Source organism: Mus caroli, unplaced genomic scaffold (genome assembly GCF_978045245.1).
Source record: "Mus caroli unplaced genomic scaffold, Mus_caroli_1 scaffold_13, whole genome shotgun sequence".
Classification (NCBI taxonomy): Eukaryota; Metazoa; Chordata; class Mammalia; order Rodentia; family Muridae; genus Mus; species Mus caroli.
The window spans coordinates 18,913,950-18,932,196 of NW_028227268.1; the positions used below are offsets into that span (position 1 = coordinate 18,913,950).

At 49.2% G+C, this 18,247-nt stretch overlaps 2 protein-coding genes across 2 annotated transcripts; both read left to right on the plus strand.

Annotated features, from left to right (window-relative positions):
• The first annotated feature begins 97 nt into the window (after positions 1-97).
• Spata32 (spermatogenesis associated 32) lies at positions 98-10,167 on the plus strand. The gene is made up of 5 exons (XM_021177054.2): positions 98-180; positions 7,455-7,509; positions 8,404-8,467; positions 8,757-9,541; positions 10,057-10,167. Exons 1-5 carry the CDS (start codon positions 168-170, stop codon positions 10,142-10,144), a joined length of 1,005 nt encoding a protein of 334 aa, XP_021032713.1. The 5' UTR covers positions 98-167; the 3' UTR covers positions 10,145-10,167.
• On the plus strand, positions 9,750-18,247 carry LOC110305212 (uncharacterized). The gene is made up of 10 exons (XM_021177053.3): positions 9,750-9,791; positions 15,440-15,485; positions 15,714-15,938; positions 16,060-16,106; positions 16,268-16,411; positions 16,840-16,911; positions 16,995-17,115; positions 17,355-17,530; positions 17,707-17,859; positions 18,059-18,247. The coding sequence occupies exons 1-10, from the start codon at positions 9,785-9,787 to the stop codon at positions 18,214-18,216; spliced, it is 1,149 nt and encodes a 382-aa protein (XP_021032712.1). The 5' UTR covers positions 9,750-9,784; the 3' UTR covers positions 18,217-18,247.

An 18,247-nucleotide genomic window follows, 5' to 3' on the forward strand; every position in this document is an offset into this window, starting at 1 on the left:
ATGCCATATCCCCTGGCGTGAACGTCACAGAAGCCGCAGCATCACAAGCGCCAGCGCCCCCATCATCTTCAGCGCCCCTCCAGCGGGCTAGCCAAAGAGCGCACTGGAGGCGGAGGGGCATCAGCCACCAGCCCGCTCCCCGCCTCCCTGACAGAGCCTCGGGCAGCATGGGGGTGACAGGTGCGAGCAGGCGGCCGAGTGGTGGGAGGCGCCAGAATGGCGGGTCGGAGGCGGAGAAAGGGAAAGCTAACTGGTGTTGGCTTGGGGAGAGGAAAGGAAAGCTAACCCCAGCCAAGCCCTTTGGGTGCCTTTGATTACTGCAGCATTCCTCGCTGTGCAAAAGCTGGGGCTGCATGAGTGCGGGGTCTTAATGAACTTTCCAATGGGATTGCATTCGCGGGTGCACGCGTGCACGTTTGGCAGAGTGGTGGGTTTGGGATTTAATGTCTTTGCAAAGGCGGTCGCCGGATCAGATACCCAAAGCACGCTGGGGCAGGGGGCGCGGGGGTGGGGAGTCAGCCAGAAACGTGCTCAGATTGGGCGGGCTTGGGGCTTCCGGAAGAGCGGTGAGGCCTTGCGTCATCACAGTGGGAAGCCAAGAGTGCGCGCGGTGCGGCGCGGTGCGCGTAGTGTTTTAATGGTCATGAGATTTAAGGTCCCTTCCAAGAAAAACGTGTGGTAACAAGGTCGAGAGCACTATGGTGCAGCGACAACTCTCAGCCATCTCTGTCCTCAGCCCTTAAATACAGTGGCTAATAGCTGAAACTCAGCATTTCCTTGTCAACTTTATCAAAGCAATAAATATCCCTGATTCAAGAGTATTGACGAGTTTATTTGCTGATTAAAAAAAAAAAATCAGGGTCCCTCTATCCAGGCATACCTCAGAGCAGCCGCAGGCCTTTTCTCAAAACAAAACAAAACAAAAGCAAACTCCCAAGCACTAAAGAGGCAGAGGCAGGGGAATCTCTTTAAGTTCAAGGCCAGCCTGAGCTATAGGGCGAGTTCCAGGACAGCCAGGGCTACACAAAGAAATCCTGTCTCGGAAAAAGTAAAAACAAACAAACAAATTCTAGGTTAAAAACTAATCAAAATTTTAAAGCCAACCATGGTGAGTTTCTCCCTCTTCTAAGTTACCGGGGTTTCTCTTTTTAAAGCATCTGTGGGGTCAGGAGAGGTGGCTCCGTGGTTAAGAGTACTGACTGTTTCTCAGTTCAATTCCCAGCAACCACATGGTGGCTCACAACCATCTGTAATGGGACGCAATGATCTCTTCTGGTGTGTCTGAAGACAGCAACAATGTACTCCTAATTTTTGTTTAAAGAAGTATTTGTGGGTCAGGGAGGTGACAAGTTCCAGATGCCCAGCACTCACATGCACACACACGCGTGTGCAAAAATGAAAACATGTGTTTGTGAATAAGCTGTTCCTGGTGTGAACCCTGTCCACACCAGCACCATCTCCCCAGCGCTCCGGGAGCCTTTCCAAGCCACTGAGAACCTTCTTCTCAGTGGAATGTTTTACTTTTTACTTTTTTTTCTTTCTAGATCTCCCTTCTAGATTACATAGTCACATCTACTGGTTTGAGAGGATGGTTGTCAGTATCTCACAAGCATGAGAGCCAGAGTTCAACCCCCAGAATCCGTGTATGATATGGCAGCGGCACCTAGAATCTCAGTGCTAAGAGGGCAGACAGGAGGGTCCCCGAGACCCCTGGCTGGCCTGATTAATCACTAAGAGACCCTGCCTCAAAGGACCCTGTGGAAGGCTCCTGCAGAAGGACATGCAAGGGTGTCCTCTAGCCTCCACATGCCTGTGCAGACACATGCCAATGTATTCTAGAATAGCACTATAGCTGATACTTGGGGTCTGTTTTCTGAAAATAATCTTTCTTGTTTTCTAGAAAGAATACTCTCTTTCTTTCTTTGCCAAAAAGCGGCCATCTGTAATTATTTATAGCACCTTGGTTTTCTCTGTTTGTTTCCCTTTGGTTTGGTTTGGTTTGGTTTGGCTTGGTTTGGCTTGGTTTTTTGATGTGATACATTTTAGCATTGTCCTTGAATCACTGAAAGTGATTAGCTTCCCTTTGAAGTACCCTCCTGCCCTCCTGTTTCCCAAGTCACCTTTGCTGTTCTGGAATCAACTTCTCATCTGCAGATTGACTGTTTTTGTTGAGTCTTTGGTGGCCTTCAGTTGCTCCTGTTCAAGAGTGAAATCGTTAAAGCAGCTCATTGGAATTCTTTCAACTGTAGGTCTTACTGCCTGGCCAGTGTCACTTAAGGGTGGTCAGACAGAGACCAGGCACACCTCAGGAATGTCAGCATCTTCTGATGCCTTGTTTGGGAGAAAGCATCCCTCACCCATGACCCCTGACTCCTCCCCTTATACCTCAAATCTCCCAAGCTCCCAGAACTCACCTGGACAGATTGGTTCAGCATCCTGTGTGACCTTTGACCTTTCTCAATTTCTGACTCCACTCCATCAGACCCTATATGTCTCTCGTCTCCTGCCTTCCACATTCTAGAAGCAGGAAGAACTCTCTGGTGTGCTGTTCTTGCTTAGTTAATCATTACGAATCCATATTCATATTCATTACCCCCTCTTGCTTCCCCTCCCCCCTCTCCCCCCCCCTTGATTAAACATGGGGACTCCCAAATGCTTGGCAGATGCTGTACCATTGAGCAATATCTCAGCCCTCTTATCTCTAAGCTCCATTTCAAATGTCTGGTCACAAGGAGGACATGACATCACACTGTTAAGGGCTCCCTTGCTACAGGCAAATTCTCCTAATACCATTTGAAGGAAGCCAGTGATAAAGTTGGATAGTCAATGCCTAATGCAGTGGCTCTCAACCTTCCGACTGCTGCTACCCCTCAGTACAGTTCCTCATGTTGTGGTGACCCCCAAAGGAAAAAAACTATTGTCATTGCTACTTCATAACTGTAATTTTGCTACTGTTAAGAATTGTATTGCAAATATCTGCATTTTTCAATGCTCTTAGGCAACCTCTGTGAACTGGTCATTCGACCCTTACAGAGGTCTTGACACACGGCTTCTCAACTAAAATAAGTTTAGTTAAAACAACTAAAATAACAAGACAGTCACAGCTATAATAAAAATCCAGCAGAATCCTGCAAATAATCTAGAGGAGGCATAAAAAAGAGCAAAGTGACATGTGGAAGCAAATAACAGGACAATCCATTTAAACCCAAAAGGCAGCCTTCTCGGCTCCCTTCTAAAGCAAGTGCTTAGCATGGACAAGAGCACTGTCCTGGGCTCGGTCTCCAGCACCGCCCCCACCCACACAAAGACTTCTCGACAGTACAGATTACCTAAGGAGACAGAAGAAGTCATGCCTGGGCTAGGCATAGATCCATGGCAATGGCACGAAAGGCTCTGAATTCAATCTCCAGGACCAGGGGAAAATAATTAGGAAAAGCAACACTTGACTATATGCTGCCATTTAAAAATCCACTTTAAATATAAAAACACAAAGATTAAAAGTAAAAGATTGTGCTAACACTAAAAAGCTGAGCTCTGACTCCCAGGACCAGTTAAGCCAGGTTTGGTAGCGCCTGCCTGAAATCCCAGCAACCTGGTAAAAAAGAGATGGAAGGATCAGAAATGTCAGGTCACCCCTAAGTATACAACCCATCCTTAAGTTTCAAAGCCAGCCACAGAAACATGAGACTCTATCTCAAAAGTTAATTAAGTAGTTAGTTGATTAAATCATATTATTTATTTATTTACTTACTTACTTACTTTACCTCCAACCAGTTTCCCCTCCTTCTGCTCCTCCCAGTCCTCCCTCCCCACCACCCCTCCTACTTCTCTCTTTCTCTTCAGAAAAGGGGAAAGCCTCCCATGGTTGACAAGCAGTCTTGGCATCTCAACTTGCATAAGGCTAGATGCATGTTCTATTGAGTCGAGACAAGGCAGCCCAGGAGAGGAGGTAAAGGTCCCAAAGTCAGGCTAGAAAATGGAGTTCTTGCCTAGTATATGCAAGTTCCATTCTTAGGGCTGCAAAACAAAAGGATGTATAACTATCCTAAGGGACTGTGTTCCTAACACCAGAGCTTCAAAGAACACAAAGAAAAACTAACGCAATGGCCAAATGTGACCTACATTCCCAGCACTAAGAGGCAGAGACAAGAGGATCAGGAGTTCAAAGGTAGCCTAGATCACATAGGGAGCTTGAACCCAGCTTGGGCTACATTACATGCAGAGAATCAGGGAAGGGTAGGAGGAAGTAGGGGCTAGGGAGGTAGCCGAGCTGTTAAGGGCACTTACTGCCCTTGTAGAACCAAATTCCACACCCCAGCACTTAGGTCAGAAATTTCATCACCACCTACAACTCCAGGGGACTCAGTGCGCCCTCTTCTGGCCTTCAGTGGTATGTGCACTCACACGCACATAACCTGTACACAGCCCCACAGGCATACACAAAATTAAAAATACAATTTAAAAATAAATATTTAAAGAGAGAAAGAAAATAAAAGTAGAGGTGATTCAGTGAGAGGGAAGAGGATAAGAGTGTGTGATGGAGGTAAATACAGTCAAAATACATTAGATGCATGTGTGACACCATTAACATTTTACTTAAGAAAACTGATACAACTTCTAAGGGGAAACAGGGGGATCTGCCATCACAGTTAAAGATTTCATCACCCCCTCTCAGGGACTAAGAACAGGCAGGCACAGAGTCAGGATTTAGAGGAGCTAAATGGCTCTCCTTGATAACTGGTATTCACAGAACATTCCGCTCCATGGCAGAATGCACACTCTTTTTCAAAAACAATCTGCACTCTGGGAGTGGTACACACACACCCCTCTAGTTCCAGTGCTCAGAGAGCAGAGGCAGGAAGATCTCTGTGAGTTCGAGGCCACCCTAGTCTACCTAGAAAGTTCCAAGCCAGCAAGAGCTACGTTAGTGAGACCCTGTTTCATACACGGACAACTAGAAGCTAGAGAGGTGGCTCATCAGTTGAGAGCACATACCAGTCTCTTGTAGAAGACCTGGCTCAATTCTCAATACTTTGGGACACTCACAGCTTTATATAACTCCATTTCTAAATGGATCTGATGCCTGGGGCTGGAGAGATAGCTCAATGGCTGACTGCATACTCCCCCTGCAGAGGACTCTGTTCAATTCCCAGCATCCACATCTGTTGTTTTACAACCTCTTAGATATAAATACAGCTCCAGGGATCACACACCCTATGGCCTCCAAGAGTGCATCTGTACACAAATGGCACACACAAAATTATTGAAATGATAACATTTTAAAGTCTTTTTTTAAAATAATAATGATCAACCGGGCGTGGTGGTGCACGCCTTTTATCCCAGCCCTTGGGAGGCAGAGGCAGGTGGATTTCTGAGTTCAAGGCCAGCCTGGTCTACAGAGTGAGTTCCAGGACAGTCAGGGCTATACAGAGAAACCCTGTCTCGAAAAACCAAAATAATAATAACAATAATGATCAGGCATAATGGTACATACCTTTAATTCCGGTACTCAAGAGGCAGAGGCAAGTAGATCTTTGAGTTTGAGGCCACCTTAGTCTATATAGTGAGGTTTTGAGGACAGACTGGGTCTACATGGTGACACTCTGTCTCAGGATGATGATGATGATGATGATGATGATGATGACGATGATGATTGGAGGCTAGGTCTAGTGATGAACACCTTTAATCCCAGCATTCATCAGGCAGAGGAAAGTAAAGTCTGGTGAATGGAAGGCCATCCTGGTCTACATAGTTCCTGTCTGATGATGATGATGATGATGATGATGACAATAAATATTTTTTAAAAAATCAACTAAGTAGGGAAGGAAGCTTCGACCTGATAAACAGCATCTGTGAAGAAAACTACCACCAGCACCATAAAGATGGAGTTCTGGATGCTTCCAAGGACACTGGAAGGAAGCAAGGCTGTGGTTGTTCCCAGTTCAAAGGGGGAAGAAATGAAAGATGCCAGACATGGAAGGAAGAAACAACGTCGTCTTGATTCGCACTCATTCTTTTGTATGCACAAACCCAGTATGTTCTCCAAGTAAGCCCTATCAGGACTCATGGGTTTTTATCAGGACTGCAGACTGTGAGTTGGTGTTTCTAGAATATTAGCAGCAACTGGACACTGAAAAATACCTCCAACATCACAGACTGAAGCTTGGCTTTCTTACAAGTCAAGCACAGAAGCCCCAAGATGAGTCAACCCCAGACTTTGTCTTCCAGACCCCAGAGCTGCTATGACGCTTACAAAATTCCAACTCACCCTCTGTCCATTCCAAATAGCAGCTTAGGGAAGGGTAGAAGTGTGAATGACCAGAGATGTCCAGGAAAACTGCAAGTGAGCAAGGAAGGCTCTATGGGTTGGGCGGCACCAAAAAGTCCTGCTTGGGGTGGAATGGAGCTGAAGCCCGCAAAGGGGGTGGGGGGGATGGGTGAAGAAAGCCAGAAGAGTATGTGGGTCAAGGAGGCAGAGCTGGCCTGCAAGTTCCTGTCCACGCTTCTCTCAGAGCCTCAGCACACAGCTGGCCTAAGATCATGCCAGGCAGTCCATCTCAGTCCAGATGTGCCTGAATCCTCAGGCTAGGACCAGCCATGCAAGGACTACCCCTTCCATCCTAGGAAGAAGCCACAGTGTGTTCTCATGCTGCTGATAGAATCCTGGCAGCCATTCTCACCCAAAAAGCAAGGTTAACACTTCCTGCTCTTCCCTAGGCTTGTGGGAACCCACTTAGCATAATGCACAGAAGGCATGATCCCTCGCAATCAGTGATTATGGCTCCCTGAGGAGGAGAGACTGAGACAGCCTGGTGCCCCACTTCCAGTGGGTAAAGGGCAGCTTCTGCATTAGACGATTAGAAAAGCTTCCAGGATATCCACCTCCTGGCTGCAGGATGCCCCCCAGAGACTCCACCTTCTAGGACTTCACCAACCAGCAGTGGGACCCTGGCACGACCTCAGATCAAACACTCGGAGTGTAGGCCTTGGTCTGGGTCAGTGATGGGTGATGAAAAAGAGCTCGAGAAGCAGCAAAGGGGACAAACAGTGAGGTGCAGAAGTTCTTCGGGGACTCCTGCGGAAGATAGCAGAGCAGAAGATGGAGGTAACTCTTAGGCCTGCATTCAAGTCTTTGACTTAGCAGCCACCAGCTATGGAAAGCCTGGGCAGTGAGCCCCCTCTAATGCTAATGTGGAGAGCCATGGGCATTCCCGCCTGTGGAGGAGGCAGTAGGTCCAAGAGCTGGGACAAGGCCAGATGACAAATAGAGGATAGCAGACATGGAGGACAGGACTGGTGACCCTGGCAAGGGGTTGATGAGGGCAAAGGGTAAGATGAGAGAGACAATGGTGGATGGGGCTGGAGGCGGGGCGGGAGGGACGGAAGAAACTGACGCCATCTCAGGGACTCTCTGCACACTGAATCTCCTTGCCCTTTCCTTTTCCCCCCACCAGGTATCAGTACATTTCCCTGCTGTGGCAAGGATTCAGTGGACATTGTGGAAAGACAGTAAGGACCGGCCCCACCAGCACAGGGCCCTCCCCCCAATACCCTAGGCTCGCAGCCCTTCCCCTAACATCAAGCACTGCCACCCAAGTAAGGGCTCCCCATCTTTAGCTCCTTTCCAGTATCTTAGGACCAGTGTCCAGGTGAAAGGCTGGAGTTGCCTACAGTCCCGTCTCCGCCTTCGGCCTCCAACCTTGGTGGAGGGCTATGGTGGAGCACACAGGACATGGCTGTTTTGCTGAGGGCAGAGAGAGCTGTCCAAGGTAGGGAAGACAGGGCTTTTCGTGTATTGGGAGTCATTTTTCTGGGCCTCTTGGCTCAGAACAAAGATTACCAGGCCCTTCCTCCAACCACATGGAGTTGAAGAGTGGATTGGTAAGCTCTCCAGAAACTTCTGACACTCGGAGAAATCTTAATACCACCAGATTAGGAATAAAGTGCTCAGTGTACGAGTATGCAAGCCTAGTCAGATGTCGGGCACCCCGGTGAGAAGCCAAACATTGCCAATGCTGTACTCCTAGAGTTGGGAGGTGGAAGCAGGAAGTGGGTGGGTCTCGCTGGCTCCAGCCACTCTAGCAAATCAGTGAGCCTCACCATCAGAGAGAGATCCTGTCTTGAAAAATGATTGAAAAATGAGGTAGCAAATAACCAAGGAAGACTAAGACTCTCGCCTCCACAGCATTTATATTTGTACACACACACACACACACACACACACACACACACAATATGACACTCCAGGGTTCTTAATGGAACAGAGGCAGTGGGGAGTAGAGAAGATGAGGTCTTCTTGCCAGCTTCTGTACAAGGCCAGAGCTTTGAGGGCCCTAGAGATCCCTACCCCCAGCAATCCTTCCCATGGATCTCTGTCACCCATTTTGATTTCTTCTGCCTCAGGAGTGACCACCCCCGCCACCACCACCATCACACCCATGAAGAAAACGAGGATGAAGATACAGAGGTGAGACAGTGAGGCTTTATACAGAGGCAGCAGGCAAGAGAGCAGTGTCTTTATGCTTGGCAGCAGTGGGACTATAGTACCAGGTCACACACCCAGCTTTACCACCTGCCTACACTTCCTTGTCTGCCTCAGGCAGGTCTCCAAGAAGCAGCAAGTGGAGATAAGGGGTGGGTAGTGTGTCACACGGGAGCAGGAGGGAGCTTGGTGTCGAGGGCAGGGGGGGAGTCCTGGGGGGGTGGGGAGGGCTGTCCAGTTCCTGTTGCCTTAGCTTTCCATTGAAACCTTTCAGGTAGAAGCAGAGTTACCAAGGACAGAGCCCCCACCCAAAGTGGACCCAGAGCTAGGTCCAGTACCACAGCTGGAGGAGATGGAGCCAGAATTACCCTCTAAAACTACGCCTGAGACTGAAGGAGACAGCTATACTGAAAGCCCAGAGCAGCAGAACTATAGGATCGAATCCCTCAAGCCTTATGAAGAGGAGGAGATGGGTGGCTATCGCTCCATCCCTGTGCAGACCTCTAAACATCTTTTCTGGTCAAACAAGCTCATCCAGGCATCGGAGCACAGTCTACAGAAGGCCTTAGAAACGCATCACAGGAGCCCCCAGGAGAAGAAGCCCATCTCCATATCCCAGGTCTACACAGAATGCACCCAACCACCATCCAGCCCCCCAGTGTCTCGACCCACCACGCCCACAGCCATTGGCCTAGCCGATCTGATCAACTTCGCATCGTCCCTGGCTGTAGCCTCCTCCAGCAACATGACCTTGCCTAACTTAGAGAACATGATCAAAGGAACATCTGAGAAGTCCCAGAATACCTCTTTAGACTTTTGTCAGCCTGTCCAGGCCATCAAGTTTGCCCAGGCTACCCAGATCACCCAGATATCCTCAGAGAAGCAAGATGAGTCCCCCAAAAGCATGGCTCACAAATCTTGGACTCAGGAAACCAGGAATGTAGCTTGCTCTTACCTGGATATTAACCAGGCAGGGCTCAAGACAGCTACCATCCAAGGGGAAGTGAAGTTTGTCCAGACACCAATCGCATCCCCTCAGCTTCAGGAAGCCAAAGAGGAGTGAGTGATGTTGTCCTTCAGTCCTTCCATGGGGGGACCTCACTAGCCTGTGGGGTGGGTTCAGTTTTCACATAGACAGGTGAGGTATCAAGCAGTAGACTGCAGGGGGAGAGGCTGGGCAGGGGACACGGGCAAGCTTAGTTGCAGACCCAACCTCAATGACCTCACAAAGGCTGTTACAAACAAGATTCCAGTGACCTGGGATGCAATAGAAAAGCCAGGGCCAGAGGAGGCCTGGGGACCATGGAGGGTAAGCTCCCCGGGGCTAGGAGAGAATCCTGGGTTCAGAATGGGCAGGGCCACGCCGTACCAGGAAGCAGGCATGTTTCGATGATGTCTGCCTCCGGAGAGTATGACGGTCACATTCCTAGGGCACAGAACACTTACGGGCAGACTTCAGGGCCCTTAGGCTCTGATGATATGCAGACAGGACAGACGGCCAGCTGCCCCCACAGGTGCCGTGGGAGACCCCAGGCCCCCGATTCCCTAGTGACACTGTCTCTTTTGTGTTGCAGCTCGGTGCCGGGAACCAAGAAAGGGAATCCCTTATTGCTGAAAATCCATTTTAAGCTGTCATCCCCTCAGCCCCAGAGAAATGACTAGACAAAAACATTAAAGCCTCCAGTGCTGGCCCTGGTGAAGAGTTTTTTTAAGGTGCTGGGCCCTGGGCATCATTAGGCCAGTGTTGTACTACTGGGCTGGTGTCCTCAGCCCTTGTAATTTTGACATAATGATTCATTATGAAGCCCACACTGGCCTCAAACCCTTGATCTGCCTGCCTCAGCCTCCTGAGTGCTGACGTTACAAGTGTGCACCACCCTGCTTGGGCTCTGGCTCAGGTTTTAGAGGATTCAGGCCATCTAACCACTGAGCACACCTGGATGCTATATTCTAAAAGCAATTTTTTTAGGGGTAACACTTCCATTTTATTTTTTTTTTACTTTTTTATTTTTATTTTTTTAGTTTCTCTGAGAGTTCTGATGTCCCTGGCCAGGTGGCCAGGACTTATTTACTCCCTGGAGTTGGTCTTTCCCACCTAACCACTAGGCCACCTTGAAAGGCTCCATTTGAGCCTTAAGGAAGCCTCAAAGTTCCATCCCAAGCTTCAGTCTCTTAGGCCTAAAGCCAGGGACATCCGGGTAGCATGTGAGGATGTGGCCTCCCTGGAGGTGGGACTGAGCAGACCAGCCAGTCTTCCTGTAGCCAGTGGGGAGACCTTGGAAAATGTTGTCTGAACGCTTGAAGGAGGGAAAGGCAAGGCTGATGGAATGAACTTTCAGGAGGCCACAGCCTCAAGCAAAATGTAGGGAGACTCCACATATGACAGGGTCTCACTAGGTAGCCCTGACGGCCTCTTGCCTTTGCCTACTGAGTACATGTGCCACCAACAACTGCTTTCTTCTTTTCTAAAGAATTATTTTATGTCTATGAGTACGCTGTCACTCTTCAGACACACCAGAAGAAGGTACCGGATCCCATTACAGATGGTTGTGAGCCACCATGTGGTTGCTGGGAATTGAACTCCAAGACCTCTGGAAGAGCAGTCAGTGCTCTTAGCCGCTGAGCCATCTCTTTTCTTTTGAGCCTGGATACAGCTGTGTAACTCGGGCTGGCCTTGAACTCTCAAAACTCTTGTCTTAGTCTGCAGAGTGCTAGGAGCATGCCACCATGGGCGGCCCTGGCCAGCCTCTTGACCAGGGTCACCAGCTCCCTGCCAAGGGAGAAGCCCATCAAGATCCTGGCAGAAGGCTGCGGAAGGGAATGGCTAGGGACAAGGACATGGGGTTAGGAGGCAGAAACGCAGGCCTAAGGGGGAAGGGTGGGAATCGAAAATGGAAACAAAGAGAAGATGCTGAGGTAGGTGTCTGGCTGGAGCTCATCTTTTTAGAGTTTATTGTTTTGATGGGATTTAAAATAAATAAATAAATTCCATTTTTTAATCAGAGGTGTTGGCACACACCTGTTACCCCACACTCAGGAAGTGGAGGCAGAAGAATCAGAAGCTAAAAGACATCCTTATACTAGGCTTGGTGGTCATGCTTTTAACCCCAGCACTTGGGAGGCAGAGGCAGGAGTATCTCTTTGAATTCAAAGCCAGCCTGGACTGCATAGCAAGCATAGCAAGTTTCAGACCAGCCAGAGCTATATCATAAAAGACAATCTTAGCTGGCTAAATGGCAAGTTCAAGACTAGCCTGGGTTGTGCTACATTAGATCCTGTCTCAAAAAAAAAAAAAAAAAAAAAAAAAAGGTTGTTGAAAGTGGCTTTGGATTCACTAAACAAGTGGCAGACACAGACAGTTCCTGCAGATTCCTTTCTGCCCCACTCCCTACAGGCTCCCCCACAGGGACATCCTGAAATGGAGACACATGGTTACACACACCCACACAGGCACACCACCATTACTCAAAGTCCATAGAGATGCTAGGGTTTGTTCCCTCTCAGTGTATAACAAACGTGTAGTGTGTGTCTCACTGTAGTGTCATACAAAATAGAGACAGCTATAACAGGGTCCCTTTGGTGGCTGATTATGGGATGGATCCCCAGGTGGGGTAGTCTCTGGATAGTCCATCTTTTCCTCTTAGCTCCAGACTTTGTCTCTGTAACTCCTTTCATGGGTATTTTGTTGCCAATCTAAGGAGGAATGAAGTATCCACCCATTGGGTAACAGTCCTTTTCAAATGAGCATCTCCAAGTCTGTAACTGTCTTCTAACTGTCTTCTAACTGTCTTCACATTGTTGGAAGAGTCAAAGGTTTGGGGGCTTTTTTTGTTTGCTTCTTTGAGACAGGGTCTCTCTACATAGCACTGGCTGCCCAGAAACTTGCAAAGTATACTATGCTGGCCTCGAACTCATAGAAATTTGACTGCCTCTGCCTCCAGAGTGCTGGCATTAAAGGTGTGAGTCACCATGCCCAGGCACAGTAGTGTTCTATTTAAATATTTTATTGCATTTATCTTGTATGTGGTAATGTACCATTCTTTTTACATACTGTTGGGTTCTACTTGCTAATGTTTTATCTAAGTTTGTTTGTTTGTTTGGTTTGTTTTTTCGAGACAGGGTTTCTCTGTGTAGCCCTGGCTGTCCTGGAACTCACTTTGTAGACCAGGCTGGCCTTGAACTCAGAAATCTGCCTGCCTCTGCCTCCTGAGTGCTAGGATTAAAGGCATGCGCCACCACGCCCGGCTTTTTTTTTTTTTTTTCATCTGTGCTGGAGAGATTTCTCAGTGGTTAGCGCTTACTACTCTCCCAGAGTACCTGAGTTCAGTTCCCAGCACCCACATTGGACAGTTCACAGCCACTTGTATCTCTAGCTCCAGGAGACCAGATGCCCTCTTCTGGTCTCCAAAAGTATTTGAACTCATTTGTGCGCATACAGAGAGAGAGAGAGAGAGCGATGGGGGAAGCCTTTAAGGCGATTTTTTTGAGATGGGGTTTCACTATGTACCCCTGCTGGTCTGGAACTCTCAGTGATCTGCCTGCCTCTATCTCCCAAATGTTGGGATGTGTCATGCCAAATAGTGGTGGCCCACGCCTTTAGTCCCAGCACTCAGGAGGCAGAGGTAGGCAGATCTCTGAGTTTGAGGCCAACCTGATCTACAGAGCAAGTTCCAGGATAGCCAGGGCTACACAGAGAAACCCTCTCTTGAAATAAAAAAAAAAAAAGCCAAAGAACAAAAATAACAAAAACAAACAAAAACACATTATGTCATCTGGCCTAAACAATTAAAAAAGAAAAAAAGATTAACAAGATTTTTGTATGTTGTATGTATGTATACTCTTGAGGAATACTGTAGTTTTCTGAGAAAGTCTTTCTCTCTTTGGGGTACAGAGTAATGGCCCCACCAGCTGAGTTAAGATATTTATTATAGAGAAGTGATAGTTCTTCAATAGAAGTTTGATTTAAAAAAATCATCTGTGAATATATATGGGCCTCTCTCTCTGCTTTGGAAGGTAATTGTTGGTTTGATTTCTTTCGCAGATACAGGTCTATCCAGACTGTTTCTTCCCATAAGTTTTGGCAGCTTCTGTTTTTCAAGGTGGTCTATTGCATTAAGGTTATCATACTTACAGGCATAGTCCCTTGACATTCCTTTATTACGCATTGACTATCCGTGAGCTCTAGATGTCCCTTTCATAAGGCTAGAATCTTCCCGTCCCACCTATTTTTAGTTATGTGCTGCTGTGTGCACACGTATCCATGCACACATACTGTGGCGTGTGCCTAGGTCAGGACAGTTTGAAGGAGTCAGTTCTCTTCTCCCATGTGGGTCCAAAGGACCCTTGAACATGGGTCATCAAAGGTGCCAGCAAGCACTTGTAGTAACTGAGCCATCTCGCCAAGCCCTAGCCTCCATTGTTCTTTCAAAGAACAAGATTTTGGCGTTTACAATTTTGCTACTGATTTCCTGCTTTCCAACCGTAATTTTTGCTCTTGTTTTTATTATCTTAATCCTACTTTCTGGAGATGTAATTTGCGCTTCTTTTTCTAGTTTCTTGCAGCAGAAACTTTTTTTTTAAGATTTATTTATTTTTATTATATATAAGTACACTGTAGCTGTCTTCAGACACTCCAGAAGAGGGAGTCAGATCTCATTACGGATGGTTGTGAGCCACCATGTGGTTGCTGGGATTTGAACTCTGGACCTTCGGAAGAGCAGTCGGGTGCTCTTACCCACTGAGCCATCTCACCAGCCCCACAGAAACTCTTTAGATACCTCCTTTTCTGAAACATGTGCCTTGGGCTACAAACGTCCTTGAGAGCAGTGTTTGTTACATCTTAGTCTCGCCATTCCCAATACGTTGTATTTTTATTTTTGTTTAGGTCGAGGTTTTTGCGTTTGATCCATGCTTTCTTTCTTTGTTTGTTTAAAGGTTTATTTATTTTATTTGAGTACACAGTTTCTATCTTCAGACACACCAGAAGAGGGCGTCAGATCTCATTACAGATGATTGTGAGACATCATGTGGTTGCTGGGAACTGAACTCAGGACCTCCGGAAGCAGCGCTCCTAACATCTGAGCCATCTTTCTAGCCCCTGTTTGTTTTGAGGCAGGTTTTCAGACAACCCACACTGGTTTCACACTCACTGTAGACTCAAGGATGACCTTGAACTCTTGATCCTTCCAAAGTGCTTGAATGAATTATTGACACCATGCCTGGCACCGTCTAATTTTAATATTATACTTTTTCTCCTCCTCCTCCTCCCCCTCCTCCTCCCCTCCTCTTCTTCCTCTTCCTCCTTCTTCCTCCTCTTCCTCTCCCTCCTCCCCTTCTCCTTCTTCCTCCTCTTCCTCTTCCTCTCCCTCCTTCTCCCCCTCCTCCTCCTCTTCCTTCTCTTCCTCCTCCTTCCCTTCCTAACAAGGTCTTATGTATGTAGCTCAAGATAGCCTCTCCCCCCAGGGTTCTGGAATTATGGATGTATATCACCATACCTGACACCACGTGTTGTTTAGAAGTGTATTGTTTAATAAGGAAAATCTTATTATTTAATCTTCCAGCTCTGTCCCAGGCTTCTAGTTTCATTCACTCGTTATCTGAGTGTAGACACTGTATGGTTTGTATTACTTCCAAGTATTGAGGTTTCACAGAATGTATTAAAATGTGGTTAGTGGGTTTATTATATTGGACAGGGCCCCATGTCCCACATCCCCAGCTTTGGGATTCTGTGGCTTGCTTTTCCTTGTGGGCCTCTGCTATCCTGACTCAGCATCCAGAGAGTAATCACAAATTCAAATACCTGAAGGGAGTTAGAGACTTGGGAAGAATAAAGCCACGGGTGCCCGGCCCTGGCAGGAAGCCCAGCAGCCTCTGAGGGAGGGCTTGCAACCAAAAGACAAATCGCAGCAGTGAGGCAGCCTGGGGGGCAGCCTCAGAGCCTGTGCTTCTGCCTTTCAGGCAGCAGAGGCCAGAAGACCAAGAGATCCCCACCGACACTGAGAAGGTACAGCTCACTAGGTTGGAGGAGGGTCCTTTACGTCACCCGAGCTGGGGGTTCATACCCTGTGCCTGATACAGAAGCCCCTTCCTATAGGGCTGTGGATTCAGCCTGGCCCTGAGGATCCTGGGAGGAGGAAGTGGACCTGCTCACCCACAGGCCTTGTCCCCTAGGCCCCCTGGAGTCTATACCCCTCAGTTGACCAGGCTGTCTTGCCTTCTCCCTGCCTCCAAGGCCTCCACAGAAGCCTCGGAATATCCTCACACGAGATGCATTCGAGGAGCAGGCTGGCAGGGTGCAAAAGGGGCGGATGCAGTCACAGATAGGCCAGCAGTCCCAGTCAGATCTAGGAGCAGCCACGACCACTAAAGAGGAGGCCTTACTGAGGTTGAGAGATCTCAAGAATCCTTCTGAAGCTAACCAGCCATACTGGTCAGGGCCGGATGACAAGTCTCAAAGGTGAGAGCAGGAACGGGAGGAGGTCAGGTCTGGAGTGTGCTGGTTTAGGGAGCAAGGCCTGCCTGGCCCTGGAATAGCTTGGCAACAGGTATTACATGTCCAACTTCTTTCTCCGGAGCAGCTCGGCGGATGATAGCTTGTTCCCCCTGACACCCCGGCAGCTGGCAGGTAAGGAGCCGAGGTCCAGGAGCAGAGAGAGATAGGAGGATGCTCAGGGCAGAATTAGTTACCTAACGTATTTATAACCCTCACCACCTTCCCTCTATGCCAGTCTAAGTCTTTAAACACACAGTGTTCACCTTGCAAACTGGCCCTCTCTCCATCCTCAGCCTTCCAGGATATCTTCAAACTGTTCAGTTGCAGCCCAACAGGCACTGTGGACATGCAAAGCATGAAAATTGCCCTGCGCAACGCGGGTATCCAGCTGGGCCCACAGGAGATGTGCGAGGCTCTTCGGCTGGCCGACTTAGATGGTGGGTGTCCCATCTCTGCCTTCTTGTGTTCTCCCATCTCCTAATGAATGCTACTACCCCTGTCTACAAAATCCTTGGCTGTCTTCTGTTTCTTAAAGTTCCCTCTTCCAGGAAGCCCGTCTAGACCAGCACCCCAATCTCCGGGCCTTCGAACTGAGTCTCATCCCCCCTCCCCCACCGCCCCACCCAGGGCAAGAGCTGTTTCCCCTCCACACACTAGAACCCTTTGACTTCTACAAAAAGCTGTTAATAAATGATCTTAGTACTTTATGGAAAGAATCTATTTTAAAGAGATGAATGGTTCAGGGGAGGGTTACGATGACGGCGAAAATCCTGAATAATTCTCTGTGTATTTAAGCCGCTAAAGTATCTACAAGGCAAACTTTCCAAATAGAACAAGTACCCATTGCCTCTCCTTGTCTTCCCAGGTGATGGGATCGTGAGCTTCAAGGACTTCCTGGGTGTCCTTACTGACAACCACCGTCTGGCTCAGTGCATGGGTGAGGAGTTAGGCTGATGGGCAGCGGGAAGTCTTGAATGAGAACACCCCTCTTCACCTCTGGCCTGTGTTTGCCCTACTCAGGCCAAATGAAGGGCAATCGGGTCGGTGAACCCCCGGGCCTGCAGACCCTGTTCCTCGAGGTGCTGTTCAAACTACTGAATCAAGGCTTTGTGCCCCCCAAATCAAGGCAGGAGGTGACAAGGTGGGCATAGCCATCCTTGGCTCCCAGACCTGGAATTCAGAAAACAGAACTTGGGGGGAGGGGGGATTCCTGCCTCCAGAGAATGCCCTGACCTCTGGGTCCATTTCCAGGACCCCAGACCATCCCTTAGCCAAAGAAAGACAAGTAGCCTTCGGTCCTGTTTGGATCTCCCCACCTGTAAGATGGAGGTGAGCGAGGAAGCAGTGTCTGAGCCCGCTGTCCCACTTTTCTCCCCCAAGCTACTATTTCAAGAAGCAGCGGGCCCTGCGGCTGAGCTTGTGCGCTCGGAACCGGGCGCGCCAGGGCCGGCCTGCGCGTGCGCACACGGGCCTCACCTTCTTCTGCCAAGCTGCGCGCCTCAATGGCCTCTCCAGCTCTCAGCTGGCGCGCTCCCTGCACACACTGTGCAGAGCAGGTGCGCCCCAAGACGATCCACGGGTTGGGGTTGGGGGAGTCTCAGACATGGGGCGGGACCCCACGGGAGGGGGATGCTCCGGGTCATCCGTTGCCCAGGCCACCGCCACCTCCTGCTCCCGCGGGGACCCTCCCAGTACTGTCCCCGCCTCTTCCTCCTCTGGGTTCCCGGCCCAGGTGGGCGCAGCCCCTACACTCAGATCCCCAACCTCGCCGGGCGCCCGAGGCCAGAACGCAAGGCTCGAGTTCCAGGGTCCGACGTCCGCCTCCCCAAGCCCCAACAGCCAGGCCGCCCCAAACTCCCTCCCAACCTTGGGCCACTCAGCAAAGGTGAGAATCCCCAAATACTCTTAAGGACAGGGCAGATGGGGCGGAGGCGGAACAGCAGATGGGGCGTGATTGTCAGGCAGCAGAGGCTGGGGTTAGAGTGGGACCTGAGCCAAAAGAAATGGGGAGCACAGGAGGTACACCCAGGTGTTGCTGATCGCGCAGGGCGCCCCTAACGAATAGCCCCCTCGATCTTCCACAGGTCCCCTCCGCCCTCCCGCCGGGCTAACGAGCCAGCCGCTGGAGCAAATGCGCCCCTCGAAGCTGGCTTCCTCCCCGCCAACTCTAGTGCAGAAGCACCCCTCCTCCCCTTCGCCAGCCTGTTTCCAGAGATGTGCTATGAAGAGCTTGTACAAGTAAACAGTTTGCTGAGCGAAACTGGCTGCGCCTA